This window comes from Panthera tigris, chromosome E3 (assembly GCF_018350195.1).
Source record: "Panthera tigris isolate Pti1 chromosome E3, P.tigris_Pti1_mat1.1, whole genome shotgun sequence".
Taxonomy (NCBI): domain Eukaryota; kingdom Metazoa; phylum Chordata; class Mammalia; order Carnivora; family Felidae; genus Panthera; species Panthera tigris.
The window spans coordinates 17,520,792-17,538,579 of NC_056675.1; the positions used below are offsets into that span (position 1 = coordinate 17,520,792).

General features: G+C 46.5%; 1 protein-coding gene across 1 annotated transcript in view; it reads right to left on the reverse strand.

Moving 5' to 3' along the window:
* LOC102959615 (Snf2 related CREBBP activator protein) overlaps positions 1–17,788 on the reverse strand; it is a 34,407-nt gene that overhangs the window by 2,723 nt on the left and 13,896 nt on the right. The window contains 16 exon segments of the mRNA XM_007092158.3: positions 80–163; positions 320–514; positions 3,576–3,695; positions 3,877–3,991; positions 4,086–4,282; positions 4,411–4,580; positions 7,145–7,347; positions 7,484–7,749; positions 11,892–13,390; positions 14,003–14,269; positions 14,488–14,673; positions 14,946–15,110; positions 15,591–15,875; positions 16,084–16,349; positions 16,751–16,793; positions 16,796–16,919. Of these exon segments, the coding sequence (XP_007092220.2) occupies positions 80–163; positions 320–514; positions 3,576–3,695; positions 3,877–3,991; positions 4,086–4,282; positions 4,411–4,580; positions 7,145–7,347; positions 7,484–7,749; positions 11,892–13,390; positions 14,003–14,269; positions 14,488–14,673; positions 14,946–15,110; positions 15,591–15,875; positions 16,084–16,349; positions 16,751–16,793; positions 16,796–16,919 (4,185 nt within the window).

Consider the following 17,788-nt stretch of genomic DNA (forward strand, 5'->3'; position numbering starts at 1 on the left):
CAGAGGGAGGCAAGCAGACTGGGACTGGTTAGAAAGAAGCAACTTCCCACTTCTATCCTCACCCCCTAGAAATACTCACTTCTGCCTGCTTGAGCTCCTCTCGGCTCACCTCCTCCAGTGAGGCTTCCAGGAATTTCATGGCATAACGCTCAATGGGGGTCAGCTGTGGGAAGAAGAAGCGGTGATGAACATAGGGACTTGGCAACCAGGGCCCATCACCCTTGATTATTTTCACCAGGGAAGATAGGAGGAGGATCACAAGGTCCAGAGGAAGAAGCTGAGAAGGGTGAGGTTAAGAACTAGTGGGTCCGACACTGACCTGTTCTACAAGGGCAGCGATTTCCTGCTCAGCCCGGGACATCTCTTCATCCTCAGCCCCAGGCCGGCCGGCCTCCTCTCCATCACCAGCAGGAAATCCATCATTCTCATTGAATTCTGCAAGCTCAGCCACCTGTTCAGCTTTGGCCTGGGTGGCTGCACGGATATCCTCTTCATCCTCTGCCCGACACAGTGCCTGCAAGGATGTGGGGAAGCAAAAAACCACAAAAATTAAAGAACTTTACATCTTGTAGTTCGATTCTGGCAAGAATCTGAAGCCAAGTTTACACCAAACCAGGTTTACAACAGAACTCAACTCTCTTCTGGGCCCTCAGAGTTACCAAAGCAATGCAGTATTTCCACATAGGATGAAACAGATTTGACTTGGCGGCCCACCAGTGACGAACTGTTTTTAGAAATCTCTAGCTCTGCTTCCTTTTCCATTCAAGTCAGCCTTAGATCTCCTTTAAAAAAAAAAAAAAAAAAAAAAAAACAATCCTAGGCTGCCTGGGCAGCTCAGTCAGTTAAGTGGCGACTTCAGTTCAGGTCACGATCTCGTGGTCCATGAGTTCGAGCCCTACGTCAGGCTCTGTGCCAACAGCTTGGAGACTGGAGCCTGCTTTGGATTCTGTGTCCCTCTCTGCCCCTTCCCCACTTGCCCTCTGTCTCTCCCTCTCAAAAATAAACATCTAGAGAAAAAAAAAAAGTCCCAGGGCGGCCTGGGCAGCTCAGTGGTTAAGGGTCCAACTTGATTTTGGCTCAGGTTGTGATCTCATGGTTTTGAGACTGAACCCCAAGCTGGACTCCACGCTGGGCGCGGAGCCTGCTTAAGTCTGCCCCTCCCTTGCTTGTGCATGTGCACTCTCACTCAAGATAAATACGTGAATAATAAGAATAAAAATAATTTTAAAGAGCAGTCCCAGAGGAGTGCCTGGGTGGCTCAGTCAGTTAAGTGATTATGGCTCAGGTCATGCATTATCTCACAGTTTGTGAGTTCGAGCCCCACATCGGGCTCTGTGCTGATTGTGTAGGATGTGTTAGAATTCTCTCTCTGCCCCTCCCCCAATGGTGATCTCTCACTCTCTCAAAGTAAACCTTAAAAAAAAAAAAAGTCCCAGAAAGCTTTAGTTTTTATTTATTTTTTTAATGTTTATTTCTCAGAGAGAGAGAGAGAGAGAGGAGCGAGCGAGCATGAGTGGGGGAGGGGCAGAGAGAGGGAGACACAGAATCGAAAGCAAGTTCCAGGCTCTGAGCTGTCAGCACAGAGCCTGATGCGGGACTTGAAGTTGTGAACTGTGAGATCATGACGTGAGCCGAAGTTAGACGCTTAACCCACTGAGCCACCCAGGTGCCCCCAGAAAGCTTTACGCAAAAATCCCCAATTCTTCTTTGCCTCAAGATCCATCTTGACAACACACTACCACATCTTGTCTTTTCCTTGAAATGAATATCCAGGAAGCTCATACCAAAGTCACCAAGAGATGCAACCTAGAGTGTGCTCAGCAATGAGGGCAAGGCACTTGGTAGGGAAAAAACATCTCCATGGTCTCTACTACTTCTGAAAAAATACAAATGCCCAGCCCTTGCCCCCCAAAATCACAACTTAGTATATTCTGAGATGGGGTCCCAGGAATCAATCCTTTAAAAACCTCTCAGGGAGCCGAGGGGGGAATCCCTGGGTGGCTCAGTCAGTTGAGTGTCCGACTTTGGCTCAGGTCATAATCTCATGATTCGTGAGTTCAAGCCCAACATTGGGCTCTCTGCTGTCAGCACAGAGCCTGCTTCTAATCCTCTGTCTTCCTCTCTCTCTGCCCCTCTCCCACTCCTCTACTTGTATGCATGCACTCTCTCAAAAAAAAACAAACATTAAAAAAGAACATACTGGGGCACCTGGGTGGCTCAGTCAGTTAAGCGTCCGACTTTGGCTCAAGTCATGATCTCACAGTTCATGCGCTGGAGCCCCACATCAGGCTCTGTGCTGACAGCTTGGAGCCTGGAGCCTGCTTCAGATTCTGTGTCTCCCACTCTCTCTGCCCCTCCCCCACGCACACGCTGTGTCTTTCTCACAAAAATAAACATTAAAAAAAATAACATATTAAGGGGCGCCTGGGTGGCGCAGTGGCTTAGGTGTCTGACTCCTGACTTTGGCTCAGGTCATGTTCTCATGGTTTGTGAGATTGTGCCCCATGTCAGGCTCTGTGTGGACAGCACAGAACCTGTTTGGGATTCTGTCTGTCCCTCCCTTGCTTGCACAGGAGCACGCTCTCTTTCAGAAGTAAATAAATGAACATTAAAAACATTTTTTTAATATTTAAAAAATAATAATAAAAACAGTTTTAAATGAAAAGCTCTTCAGGGGCACCTGCCTGGTTCTGTCAGCAGAGCATGAGACTCTTAATGTCAAGATCATGAACTCAAGCCCCACATTCAAGTGGGCATGGAGCCTACTTAAAAATAAATTATTTAAAAAAAAAGTAAATAAAATAAAATAGTTTTTCGGGGCACTTGGCTGGTTCAGTTGGTGTAATGTGTGATTCTTGATCTCAGGGTCATGAGTTCAAGCCCTATGTTGGGTGTAGAGCCTATTTTAAAAAAATTAAAAACCAAAAAACTTTCCAAGTGATTCTACTATGCACTGGTGTTTGAAAAATAAGAGGTTACACCACATAGAAAGCACTTCTTACATCCATTATGCCATTTAAACCTCAGTTACTTCCTTCTCATTAGCTTTCAAAAAGTGGAAAGTGAGACTCATAAGATTAAACACACTTGACTTAACAAACAATTATTAAGAAGTACTGTTAGAATTCAAATCTGTAACTGAGGAGTCCAAAGCCTTTTTTCTATGAAATCTTGTGAACCAATAAACAATCTACTCCCAACCATCAAAGGCCAACAGTAGGGGTGTGCCTGAGTGGCTAAGTTGGTTAAGCTTACGACTCTTGCTTTCAGCTCAGATCATGATCTCATGGTTTGTGAGATCAAGCCTTGCATCGGGCTCTGTGCTGACAGCAAGGAGCCTGCTTGGGATTCTCTCTCTCCCTCTCTCTACCTACCCCTCCTGTTTGCCCATGTTCTCTCTCTTCTCAAAAATAAAAATGAATAAACATGAAAAAGAAAAAAAAGAAAGAAAAGGTCAACAGTAATCTGGGAAGCAGCAAAAATGTCCTTTCCCCCTACAAAAGCTCAATGGGCTGAGAAACCATAGACATCATAACTATTAGCTCTGCTCTATAGATTGCCCACTCTTTTTTCACCTGCTCTAGGATATGGGTCTGCTTGCTGGCCACAGTCTCTTCCTCCTCTTCAGGGGCAGAGGGTACAGATGAGCCAGGTGGCTCTTCCAGGGGCATATCAAACAGCTCTCGGATGGTCTGCTTTGGAGAGAACAGAGGAAGAAGTGTCAGCCAACAGAATGCTGGGCCCCGGTCTACAACTATGAGATGACAGCTCTTAGAAATAGAAGTGCCACTAGTTGAAAAGGCAGGTTGAGGCCAAAGCATCCTCTTTAATAAGCAGAAGTAATTCTCTCCTCCATAGGCTGGAAGATCTTAGTACCTGTTTAAAATAGGCTGTGGTGAAGTTGCCTCCCTCAATGGCCATGTCTCCCAACATTCTCTTTTGATTTGCCTTTTTTAGGATGTTCTCCTCCACTGTCCGTTCACTGATGAGTCTAGGGAGTGATGAAGGCATGTGTAAATAGCCAAATACATTAATAAAACCCTATCAGTAAAGAGGATACAACATGAGGGAAGACTAGGCAATACCTGTAGATGTGGACATCTCGGGTCTGGCCAATCCGGTGACAGCGATCCTGGGCCTGAGCATCCATGGTGGGATTCCAGTCGCTGTCATAAAAAACAACAGTGTCTGCTCCTGTAAGGTTTACACCCACGCCCCCACTCCGAGTTGAAAGGATAAAGCAGAATATGCGTTTGTCTGCATTGAATCGTTCCATCAAAGCCTAGAGAGAAAAAAAAAAAGGTAGTATTAGGAGACAGAGGCCCAAAAACAGACCCAAGGCTTAGTGGGGCCCCTTCTGGGAGACAGTGGCTGAAGTAAGCCTTTGAGGGCTACAGATGCCTGGGTTACCTGTCTCTGTTCAACTCTAGTAGACCCATCCAGACGCAAGTAGAGGTGGCCGTGGTAGGTAAGAAACTGTTCCAATACATCCAGCATTCGAGTCATCTGGGTGAATATGAGCACCCGGTGGCCCTCTGCCTTGAGCTGTCGCAACAGCACTGCCAATGTTTGCAACTTCCCTAAAGAAATATGAACGGGTACAGGGAATTTGCTCTAAGCTGGAATAGGGAGAACACTTAGTACTGAAAGGTTGTAGTTGAAAGATAATAAAAGCTTTAGGCCAGGGTTTCAATTAGCCTAGGAAATCAAAAATTTAACTTTATTTTCTTCCCTTAAGGAGTCCCCTCTTTAGTCTGCTCCTTTCTTGGATCTAATTTCTCTGGGTCTAACCAGAGGTAGGATAACATACAGACCCATGGGGGAAAAAAAGGAATCCTCAATGGTGGTACTACAATCCTTAGGTACTACAATGAATTATGCCCGCTGAAACAGATAGATTTATAGGACAAATGTCAACACCACCAGCTGGCAGTCATGGCTAACATACAGGGATTGAAGAGCACTGAGATCAGAACCAGGGAGAGAGGATCTTATGAGGTTATCTAGTTAAACCTCCCATCAAACATAAAAGTTAACTTCTATAACATTTCTGATTAATCGTTTTGAATGCTTTTAATAGACTTTCAACTGATCTACTCTAAATGGGTTCATACGTTACAAAATTATTTTTTTTACTAAAATATTTATCGAAGGGCGCCTGGGTGGCTCAGTCAGTTAAGCACCCGACTTAAGTTCAGGTCATGATCTCACAGTCTGTGAGTTTGAGCCCCACGTCAGGCTCTGTGATGACAGCTCGGAGCCTGGAACCTGCTTCCAAGTCTGTGTCTCCCTCTCTCTCTCTGTCCCTCCCCCACTCATGCTCTGTCTCTCCCGCTCTCAAAAATACACATTAAAAATAATTTTTTAATATTAAAAAAATAAAATGTTTGAGTACACATTGATAAAAATTTTGTTGTCTGATGTTCTAAAGCATTTAAGAAATTCCCAAAAAACGTTACTACAGAAATATTAAGGGGCGCCTGGGTGGCTCAAGTCTGTTAAGCGTCCAACTCTTGATTTGGCTCAGGTTGTGATCTCACATTTTGTGGAGCTCTGCACTGACAGCGAGGAGTCTGCTGGGGATTCTCTTTCTCTTCTCTCTCTCTCTCCCCCTGCTTGTGCTCTCGCTCTCAAAAGTGAATAAACACTTTTATTCATTTTTGAGAGAGAGAGATAGAGGGAGAGAGAGAGGGAGGGAGGGGGAGGGGGAGGGAGAGAATGAGCAGGGGAGGGGCAGAGAGGGAGACACAGAATCTGAAGCAGGCTCCAAGATCCAAGCTGTCAGCACAGAGCCCAAAGCAGGGCTCGAACTCACAAACCATGAGATCATGACCTGAGCTGAAGTCAGACGCTTAACCAACTGAACCACCCGGGCGCCCCAATAAACATTTTTTTTTTAAAAGAAAGAAATATCTCTGCAGCGTTGTGGCAGAAACAATTCACTCCTGTGTCCAAAAGACATTCTTGCTTAACAGAACCTGATTTAACACTGTGGACACCTGGCAGAGAGCCCTTGATCCCAGAGAGCCCCAACCAATCCTAAAAGATAAATCATGATTGGTCTAAATGAGCCACAGTTCCTCTTTGCCATTTCCCTTTTTTTAGTGATTAATCTAGGGATGGGCAAATGGCCCAATTTAAGCCAATGAGTCGTGAAGCACAGTCAGCTGGGAGAACTCGGCCCTCCACCCCCCAAAAAAGAGAAACTTGCTTAGAGTCTTTGTCTCAACCCCTGCTTCTTGCTCAAAGCATTGCTGTGCTGGGGCGCCTGGGTGGCGCAGTCGGTTAAGCGTCCGACTTCAGCCAGGTCACGATCTCACAGTCCGTGGGTTCAAGCCCCGCGTCAGGCTCTGGGCTGATGGCTCGGAGCCTGGAGCCTGATTCCGATTCTGTGTCTCCCTCTCTCTCTGCCCCTCCCCCGTTCATGCTCTGTCTCTCTCTGTCCCAAAAATAAATAAAAAAATAAATAAATAAAAAAGCATTGCTGTGCTCCCTGGAGTTATGGCAGCCATGGTAAGACCATTAAGAAATAAACATGAGACTACAAAGATAAAAGCTAAGGATGATAAGCAATGGAGAAAGACCAGAAGGTTCCTGGATCCATGAAAACACCAGTAAGCTGAGCCAGTCATATACCACTATTCTCAGAAATTCTCATTAAGTAAACACTAAATGTTCTTGTGGTTTAAGCCACTATTGGTCGGTTTTCTCTTATTTGCAGTCAAATGTATCCCAACCAAAACCAAGAAAAAAGTTCCTTGTGTTTTCCCAAAAGAAAAACTAGTTACCATGCCATCTTGTACCACACACCTTTCCCCAAGAATCTGAAAACTCTGTTGTACTATCTTATCTGTCACTGTATCCCAAATGGTTAGCAAAATACAACAGATATTCACAAAATAATCACTGAATCAATGAATAAATGAGTTAGCACACATTTTCAACTTTCATCAAATTCACAAATGCTAAGAATGTAGCATAAAGGCCTACATTTCTCTGTCTTTCCTATAAGCATAACCTGAACAACTGTCTAATGTTTAATGAAATTCACAAAGACCTCATGTACAGCAGCTCTCTGAAGTAGCAGTATCGCTACTAAAAGAGGGGAAGAGGTCAAGGGATCCTCACTGGACAATGAACTTACCACAATCATACTGGATGAGCCTCAAGTCAGGGAACTGGGTGCGCATGTTACACACAATACGGTGCAAGGGGCGAGCCCGGGGCCAGAGCTCACAGGCCAACTGCTCCTGGAAGGCTGCCTGACGTGGGGCCAGCCAAGGAGGTGGGTGGCAGGCATGCAGGGAAGGGGGAGGTGCCTCCACAGGAGGCATGACAAAGATGAACCTGTGAAGAAAGAAGGCAAGCAGTATAAAAGGTGGAATTCTGAAAGGCCCCAGAAGTGCACCTTCACCAGCCCTAACCACTACATCCACTCAGAGGCCCCAAGACCCACTTCCCATTAACACTTAGCCCTGCCAACCTCTCAATGATTTCTGACAGCTGGTCTAGTCGTTGCTGGGGAAACAGTACAGCCTGGCGGGCAGCCTCGGTATAAGTCCAAAAGGTGGGGTGGCTGGGGCCAGGAGAACGAGGGCCGATGGGGCTGGCAACAGGTTGGGGCAGGGTACAGAAATCCAGGACTTCAGTCCCATACACAGGTGCCAGGGCCCCATGAGCCTCACTAAGTTGGAAAATCCGTTCCAGGCGTTCAGACCGCTGCCGCTTCCGCTTTTCCTCCAGAGAGTCCTGGGATGAGGAAAAATACACACACACACACACACACACAGAAAAAGTAATCAGTACACAGAAAACCTGACCATTCCTCCCCGAATTAACCATAACTGATGTAAACTGTAAGACTCAAAATTACGTTATGTTTTTAGTGGTTTTCCAAGTTGTCAATAATGCATGTTATACCTCTCATAAGGTTAAATGAAGTAACTTCTCTGCAAGAAAAAACTGATCTTCCCTTGTATGCTACCAAAGCAGAATGCCTGAATATTTAAAATTAAGACCTGCATATCCAACAAGCTTATAAAATAGAGGATTTCTGGGAATTTTCTTAAATAACTCTGCAACACTCAAGTTAATTTACTTCCTTGAAGTGGATCCAAAACAATTATTAAAAGCCTTCCTCAAATTCCTGACCAGGACACAGAGGGGCTAATCAAATCCATGGCAGGTTTCTGCCAAGGGCCAGACTGGAATGGGGTAGGATGGCAACATCTAATCAGACATCTAGGTATCATCACCCTAAGAGAGAAAAGGGGAGTGCCCTGGCAGATAGGAAATCTATAGAACTTTGATCCAGTTCTTCCCCATCACTAGCGTTTTCGGTTTCACAGGTTGTGACAGAACTCTTTTCTGCAGCACTTACCACATTTGTATGATTCTTTGATTAATGTTTTCTATCCACGAAACTGTAGCCCCATATTAACACAAAACATATTTGATTCTGCTATTCTCACCCACTATCTAGCTGTTATCTGGCACCTAGTAGGCTGTCAATAAATAGTTGTTATTAGAATGAACAGATGAAGGAGGCTGGATCCTAGCAGACAGTCCTGAATAAAAGTAGTGTCCCAAATTTCCCTTCTTGACTATTCCCTTTAAACTTGACCTCTTGGCTCCTAGTGATCAAAGTGAAAAAGGAAAGCATCCTAGCAGAACAGGCCAGGGTCTCAAGAGTAGTAGCAAAGAAGAAAACATTTGCAAATCATATTTCTGAGAAGCTATTTGTATTCAGAATATATAAAGAATTCTTTCAAATAAAATAAAATAAAATAACCCAATTAAAAAGGGCAGGGGTGCCTGGCTGGCTCAGTCAGTAGAGCATGTGACGCTTGGTCTCAGGGTCTTGAGTTCAAAACCACACTGAGTACAGAGATTACTTAAAAAAAAGTATTCAAAAAAATTATAAAAATTTAAAAAATAAAAATCAGGGTTGCCTGGGTGGCTCAGTTGGTTAAGCATTCTTTGGCTTAACTTTGGCTCAGTTATGATCTCGCAGTTCACAAGTTCGAGCCCTGCATCAGGCTCTATGCTGACAGCTCAGAGCCTGGAGACTGCTTCAAATTGTGTCTTCCCCTCTCTCTGCCTCTTTCTTGTTTGCACTCTCTCCCTCAAAAATAAACATTAAAAAAAATTAAAAATAATGCAAAGGATCTGAATATCTAACATTTCTTCAAAGAAGATACACAAGGGCCAACCACTGAAAAGATGCTCAACATCATTAGCGATAGCGATTAAGAAAACACAAATCAAAGGGGTGCCTGGATGGCTCAGTTGGTTAAGCATCCAACTTCAGCCTAGGCCATGATCTTGCAATTTGTGAGTTTGAGCCCCATGTCGGGCTCTGTGCTGACAGCTTGGAGCCTGAAGCCTGCTTCAGATTCTGTCTCCCTCTCTCTCTGCTCCTCTCCTGCTCATGCTGTCTCTGTCTCTCAAAAATAAATAAATGTTAAAAAAAAATTTTTTTTTTTTTTTAAAAAGAAAGAAAACACAAATCAAAACCACAAGATACCACTTCACATCCACTAGGATAGCTATGTTGGCAAAAATGTGGGGAACTTGAAACCCTTATATCCTGCCAGTGGGAATGTAAAGTGGTACAGCTGCTTTGAAAAACAGTTTGGTAGTCTTCAAACAGTTAAACACAGTTACTATCTGACCCAGCAATTCTGTTCCTGGCATACATCCAATAGAAGTGAAAGCATAAGAAAGACACAAAATCTTACACATGAATGTTCATAGCAGTATTATTCATAAGAGCCAAAATGTAAAAATAATCCAAGTGACCCCATCAATTGATGAATAGACATATTAAATGTATATCCACACAATGGAATATTATTCAACAACAAAAAAAGGAAGTACCAACGTATGCTACAATGTGGATGAACCCCAAAAACCCTAAGCTAAATGAAAAAAGCTAGTCACAAAAGACCATACACCATACGACTCCATAGGCAAATCTAAAGACAGAAAGTAATGGTTGCCAAAGGTTAGGAGAGATGGAATGGCTGGAAGATGATGGCTAAGGGTGTGGGGTTTCTTTTTAGGAACATGCAAATGTTTTACAGTTGACTGCAATGATGGTTGCACGTATGTGAATATACTAAAAGCCACTAGACTGTACACTTCACATGGATTAGTTGGATGGTATGTAATCTTTATCTCAAGCTGCTTAAAGAAAAAAAGCGTTAAGAAGCTTCTACCTACTTGCAGAGCAAACAAAATTTAACATAGACCATAGGGTTACCACCCTTGGGCAAGAATCTAGTTCTCTTCTACTTTGAACAAGCCAGACCAACCTGACAGCATTAGAAAAAGATGAAAGGTGGAGTCAGTGGCACTGATGGAGTGGGCGACTGGGGCTAAGGCAAAGAATAAGAAGCAGCTCTGAAAATAAAGGGAGGGGCACCTGGGTGGCTGAGTTGGTTAAGCCTCTGACTCTTGATTTCAGCTCAGGTCATCATCTCACAATTTGTGAGTTCGAGCCCTCCAGCGGGCTCTGCGTTGACAGAGCAGAACCTGCTTGCGATTCTCTATCCCTCCCTCTGTCCCTCCCTACTCCATCTCTCTCAAAATAAATAAACTTAAAAAAAGAAAACAACAAAAAAAAAAGGGGGGAAGAAAAGAAGAAAAAGACCAAGAAGGCCTGGAACGATTTTTTAGATCTTTCTTCCTGTTAGTTCCTGTGTTATTTACTCTCATTTGAACTGTAAGCTGAACTTAACCAAACATATACAGAACCATACATATGACAGGAAAAAAAGCAGCTATCACAAAGCTCATGAAAGGACAGGGAACAGAGTTCTTTTATTGCCCACTTAATCACCGTGAAGGTTTTAAAAAAAAAAAAACAAAAAACATGACCATCACTCAGAGGATCATCTTTAGGGAACTGTATTCCATGACTTCCCTCAGAAATTCAAATACTTAATAAACGCAATGGTTCTAGCAACCAAAAAAAGTCTATCTCTGTGGAATGCCTCCTGTGTGGAAAGGAGAAAGCAACAGAGTCAGCACATCTGAGTTCTCACAACTCATGTAACCTTTATAATTTATAACATCATATAGTGGGCTAGTTTCTTCATCTATAAGATGGGGCAATTAGATGCCAACACTAACTCAACAGTGAGCAAGTACCAAAAAGACCAATAACAAGACAGCCTTGAACATATCAGTAATTCATAGTTGTAAAAGCACATTAGGGAGGCACCTGGGTGGCTCAGTTGGTTGGGGATCTGACTCTTGATTTTGGCTCAGGTCATGATCTCATGGTTTTTGAGTTCAGGCCCCACATCAGGCTTTGTACTGACAGCATGGAGCCTGCTTGGGATTCTCTCTCTCCCTCTCTCTCTGCCTCCCTTGTGCACATGCTATCTCTCTCTCAAAATAAATACAAATTTTAAAAATATTTAAAATAAATAAATAAAGGCACATTAGGTCCTCAGGTACCCCTCTGAGAAAAGCAGAATATGGATTATTATTTTTTAAATGTTTATTTTTGAGAGAGAGACAAGAGTGCGAGCAGGGGAGGGGCGGAGGGAGACACAGAATCCGAAGCAGGCTCCAGGCTCTGAGCTGTCAGCACAGAGCCCAATGTGGGGCCTGACTCCACAAGTGGTGAGATCATGACCTGAACCAAAGTCAGACGCTTAACCAACTGAGCCACCATGCCAGAATATGGATTATTATTCCCATTATACAGATAAGAGTACAGGCCCAGGGACTTGTCCAACCGCACACTCAAGCATCAGGTTTACAAAACTAGGCTTTGTAATTTACCAAGATAAAAATGACATTATTCTATTGCATCCACTCTACCAACACTCCAAAGAAACCCAACTGCCTTCCCTCTCCTTTGAGGCAATAAAACTTACCAGATAGAAAGGGGAACGAGGTGGTGGTGGGGGTTGGCGTCGAGGCCGGGGACCACTGAACGAGGTAGCAGTGGAAGGAGGGCTGGGGGGACCAGGGCGCAACGTCAGTGTCTCAGGCTCATCCTTGGGAACAGGCAGCCGGGATACCATGGTGACAGGCAAGGGAGCAGCGCCAGATGCCGAAACCACAAGGGAAGGTGCCTGGGAAGCTGGGGCCTGTGTTGAGACTGGGGCCAGCGCCAGAGTCTGGGCTGCAGCTGGACCCAAGGTGGGCACCGGAACTGGGGCAGGGCTCAAGGTCAATGTTTGCACTGAAGCTGGGGTTAGGAGTGAAGCAGATGACGATACCGGAGCCAAAGTCAGCGTGTGAGCTGGGGCTGAGCCCACTGGAGAAACTGGCGTCAAAGGGGGAGCCAGAGACAGCGTCTGAGATGGACCCAGTGGTGGTCCTGGTGCCAAAGACAGTGTCTGGGCTGGAGTTGGTACTAGGGATGACGCTGGAGTCAATGACAATGTCTGAGCTGGAAAAGGCCCCTGAGGGTTCCCCATTCCCAAAGAGAGGGTCTGAGATGGAGATGAGCCCCCAAGGGTGGATGCTAAAGTTGGGGCTAAGGCCAGTGTCTGTGTAGAAGCCGGGCTTGGGAGAGGTGACGGAACAGGGGCTGGTACCATAGTCTGAGTTGATGATGGAGCCAACACAGGAGCTGGGGCTGGCACCAGTGAAGAAGCTGAAGCTAAAGGAGTTCCTGGAGTAGATGAAGAAGCTAGAACTGGAACCGGAGTCTGCGATGGAGCCAGGACAGGAGCAGGACCTGGCGATGGGGCCAGGACTGGAAGAGGAGCCAGAGAAGGAGCTGGAGAAGGAGCCAGGATTGCTGTCTGTGGAGCCACCATGGGAGCCAGAGAGGTGGCTAGAGCCTGAGATGCAGAAGGTGCTGGAGCCAGAAGGGAAGCCTGAGCTGGAGCTGGATTTGGTGCTGCCGGAAAAGGGCTGGCCAGAGCAGAAGCTGGTACCAATACAGGTGAACATGCTGGGGCCATGGCTGAGTTCAACCCTGGAACATGTGAAGAGGCTGGAGCCAACAACAGAGGGTGACCAGTTGCCTGAGATGAAGACAGGGATGGAGTTGTGGCCAAACCCAGAGTCAAAGCTGACGCTGATGGGGAAGCCCCAGCTGGTGCCAAAGAGGGAGGTCCAGGAGTCGCTGAGACAACAGGTGCCAGTGTTGGAGTCACATTGGTCAACAGAGCCGGGCCAGAGGCCGAAACAGGCAAGGAGGCCGAAATGGGGATGGTGAGTGGAGCTGAGGCCGGGGCAGGAGGCGTGGTAGAGACAGAGATGGGAAGTGAAGATGACACTGGGATGGAGACTGTAGAGGACACAGGACTAGCAAGGGGAGAGGAATTGGGAACCGGCATTGGAGAAGCTGGCCCAGGGAGTGGAGACTGCACGGGGAGAGGAGAAGAGATGGTCAAGGGAGCAGCTCCGGGTGCTGAAGCTGTGGAGACAGAGCATGAGTTAGCCCCAGAATTCTTTTCTTGCCCTATTATCCTTTCCCTTACCCCCACACTTCACGTGTTTCCCAGAAAACATTCACTCCCACACCATGAAGTCAAAGATTCAAGGAATCTGACAATTTAACATTTCCTTTCCCTCCAATGTTCTAAGAAGTAAATTCTAAAATGAGGCAAGTGGGGCGCCTGGGTGGCGCAGTCGGTTAAGCGTCCGACTTCAGCCAGGTCACGATCTCGCGGTCCGTGAGTTCGAGCCCCGCGTCAGGCTCTGGGCTGATGGCTCGGAGCCTGGAGCCTGTTTCCGATTCTGTGTGTCCCTCTCTCTCTGCCCCTCCCCCGTTCATGCTCTGTGTCTCTCTCTGTCCCAAAAAAAATAAATAAAAAACGTTGAAAAAAAAATTAAAAAAAAAAAAAAATAAAAATAAAATAAAATAAAATAAAATGAGGCAAGGGCTCGGCAGCCTAGTTCTGGGGCCTACTACAAAGCAAGTCAGTATGCTGTTAAACAAGGAATCTGTTGTGACTAAGAAACCCCTCGGGGCCACCCTATCTCCATTCCTGGCAAAAACATCTGCTCTTAAGCCACCTGGACTCACCACTGACTTCAGGCGAAGGACTGTGGACCAGCTTGAGAAGGGGCCTCACCAGAGTGGACGTGGGAATGGGGGCTCGAGCAGTACCCAGAGTAGGTGTGGGTAGCCGGCCAGGGGTTAACGTGGGGCGTGGAGTCAACACAGCTGGAAGCCCAGAGCTTGGAGGCCGGGGTGCTGGGGCCAACGGAGGAACAGGAGTCAGTCCATCCCGAGGGGCCTGTCTCACTACAATCTTCACCACGCCTGTATTATTCACCATGGTTGGTGGCACTGCAAGAGGAAGCTACATTGAGGGGAAGGTAGAAAAGAAACAAGAGACCCAAAGGATGGAAGAAGTCCAGGGGCAGGAGAGGGCAGCAGACAGATACTGGAGATACTGACAAGGGAAAACAACACTGAGGGAAGGCTGGACAGACAGTAGCCCAGGGCATGCCTGAAAAGACCAAGGCCAGCAAGGGCTAAGTAAATAGGAAGGCCAGGCGCCTCACCCTGGTTAGCAGCAAGCGGAAGGCTGAGGCCAGTGGGGGCAAGGGTGGTGCTGGGGGTCGAAGAAGGCAGCACAGAGACAGGGGTGGGGCCAGGGGTCGGGGCCACGGCCTGGATGAGAGCCACATGGGCAGGCTGGCTGATGAGGTGGTGCTGCCCCCCTGCTGACACCAGGTGCACCACATTCCCTGGGTTAAGGGAAGAGAGAAAGAAAGAGAAGCAGCTATCAGCCGGAGGAGGGTAGAGGCAAGGGCAAGAGGAAAAGGAAAAAACAGAGAGGGGATAACTTCTCTAGAATGACCTCATCCCTTTTTCAAAAGACCCCTTCCAAACATTCCCCTGGGCCCCACCCACCAAAAGCTAGGGAAAGAAACATAAAGGCTGACGTTTGAAAAGAGCAACAAAAACAGAGACAAGGAAGTGGAGAAAAAAGGCAGGACAGGGGGTGGGTTTTACCTACTTTGCAGCGGGCGGGGCTGCCCCACAGCAAGCTGGCGCACCTGCGCACCAGTCAAAGTCAGCTTGTTGCCCTGGATCTGGAAGGTGAGAGGTTTGCTTCCCCCTGCACTAGCCACTGGACGCTGTGCCAGTGAGGCCAACTGCCCGATGCTGACCACTTCGCCTGCTAGGAACAAAGAAAGAGTCTAATGTAAACAAGGGTCATCCTAATGCCCCTTCACCTGATGAGGCACAAGCCTCCAATTCCTCCAATCCTCCCCCTCAATTTATCAGGTTCCAACAAACTCAGCCTTTGATGTGCTACTCCTTCCAATCCCACTTGTTTGCCTAGCAATCTCCTTTACGTTCTCTAATGGTCTGCCACCATGCTGAGTTCATCACCACTCCCAACTCTGTGCTGCTCTTTTACCTCAAATAACTTTCTGCTGCTAGGTTTATCACAATTTACACATCTCTGCGTCATCTCCCTTACCAGCCTCAGGACTCGACAGCTCTTACTTGATTATGAATTTCCAGCACATGGCAAAATGCTTTATGTACATTAGCTACCTACTACTTTCACATTTCCTGGCTTTTCTCCAACCCTGTGGCACATAAACCTTTCTGCCATCCCAAGTCTTTCACTCACAGACTCCTGAGAACTTACAGGGCAGGCGAGCTTGCATATCAGGAGACAGGATGAGGCGCTGTGGCGCAGGAGTAGTAGTCGGCACTGCCGTGGTGGGAGCAGCGGCTGTGGCGGTAGAGGTGGTGGTGGCGGCAGAAGGGAAAGTGTAGCCCGGTGGCACTGTCAGAGGCTTCAACAGGCTGGATGAGCCTGGAGGTGGGGCAGGGCTTAGGCGAACAGGAGCAGGTGGGGCTGGCTTTAGGGACAGGGTTGGTGTAGGAGGCCTTGAGGTCCCACTCAGGACCCCCAGGGGGGATGGCAACACTGTAGACACAAAGCAAACACCTGTCAGATATACCCTAACTAGAGCCTTAGCCTGCTCCCAAAAGCCTCCATGCACGCTGCCAACCCATCAAACAGCACACCTATCTCCAATCCAGCTTCCTCATCACTCCCAATTTCATTATTTCTTCCCTAATCTGAATAATATACATGAGGTACTCCCCAGCATCTTAGCCGCCTGGTAACTCACCCTGGGGCAGAGGCCCACTGTTTGGCTGCAGTGGAGGCAACACAACGGGGCCAGGAGGCCGCGATGTTGGAATAAGTGGGGGCCCAACAGGCGAGGCTGACACCATCAGTGGTGCTGGCAGCACTGGGGGGGTTGGGCCAGGTGGGGGCTGGGTGGAGAGCTCAGGGCCTGGAGGGGGTCGGACCGGGACAGGGCCCAGGGGGGTCCGTGGGCTATTGACCACCACCACTGTCCGGCCTTCTTGCTTGGGCACTGGCTGCAGCATCCTATGAGGACAAAAAGAAGAAGGTTGGTAGGGAGAGAAGGAGAATAAGGTATAGGGGAAAAAAAAGGAACAAGGAAAATGAGGCAGAAGTATATGACAAGGTAACAAAAGCAAAGGGGGTAAAGGGAAAGGACACAAAGGAGAAAAAGGGAAAGGAACTTGAGATGACTGAAAAGCACCAAGCAAAGAAATGGAGAAAGATCAGTGACAAACATGAGGGCCCCTCCCAGTTCCCTCTTCTAGTTTTTCTCTCCCCCAAATCCTTCACAGTATTTTGCATCAATCCCACATAAACATTCCAGCCTAGCCTCCAACTCTCTCCTTTCCACCCCAATTTCTGCCCCCAGCTAGCTTTAGCCACTTTTTCTAGGAACCCATCCCTTTATCCCTCAGCCCTGGTACCTGTTGACCTTCATCTTGACTGGTTTGGGCCGGGGTGGGGGTCAGGAGCAGTAGCCACCTCTAGCAGTACCCGGCGGGAGAGGCGGTGCCGGGGTAGAAATGTGTCAGCCTCATATCTAGAGACACGACCCTCCAGGCCAATAAGATCAAACCGACCCATGTCTATCCGCTGGTACAAGAAGGAACACAAAAGCATGGTGTCAAAGGGACCAATATGGCAATGATTTCTTGGATATGACACCAATAGCACAGGCAACAAAAGAAAAAAAAACTGATAAACTGCACTGCATCAAAGGATCCTATTGACAGAGTGAAAACACGAGCCATAGCATGGGACAAAATATGTGCAAATCATGTACCTCATAAGGGGTTAATATCCAGAACATATAAAGAACTCCTACAACTCAACTAAGTGTAATTTTAAAATTGCCCAATTAAAAAATTGGCAAATATCTTGAGTAGACCTTTCTCCAAAGGAAATATACAGTAAGTACATGAAAAGATGCTCAACATCACTAATCATTGGGAAATGCAAATCAAAACCACAAGGAGGTACCCCCACCTCACACCCATTAAAAAGATAGCTATTATAATAAAACAGAAAATAAAAGGTGCTGGCAATGATGTTGATAAATTAGAACCTTTGTGTACTGCTGGTGGGAATGTGAAATGGAGAAAGCGCTATGGAAAACACTATGGAAATTCCTCAAAACATTAAAAATAAAACTACCATATGATCCAGCAATTCAATGTCTGGGTATGTGCCCAAAAGAACTGAAAGTAGGGACTCACACTGATATTTGTACACCCACGTTCACAGTAACATTATTTGTAATAACGAGAAGATGAAAATAACCCAGCTGTCCCTTGATGAATAAACAAATAAACAAAATGCAATATATATACACACACATATGTGTGACTACACATAGATACAGAACAGAATTATCCAACTTAAACAAAGAAGCAAATTCTGACACATACTACAACATGGATGGACCTGAAAGACATTTTGCTAAGAGAAATAAGCCAGTCACA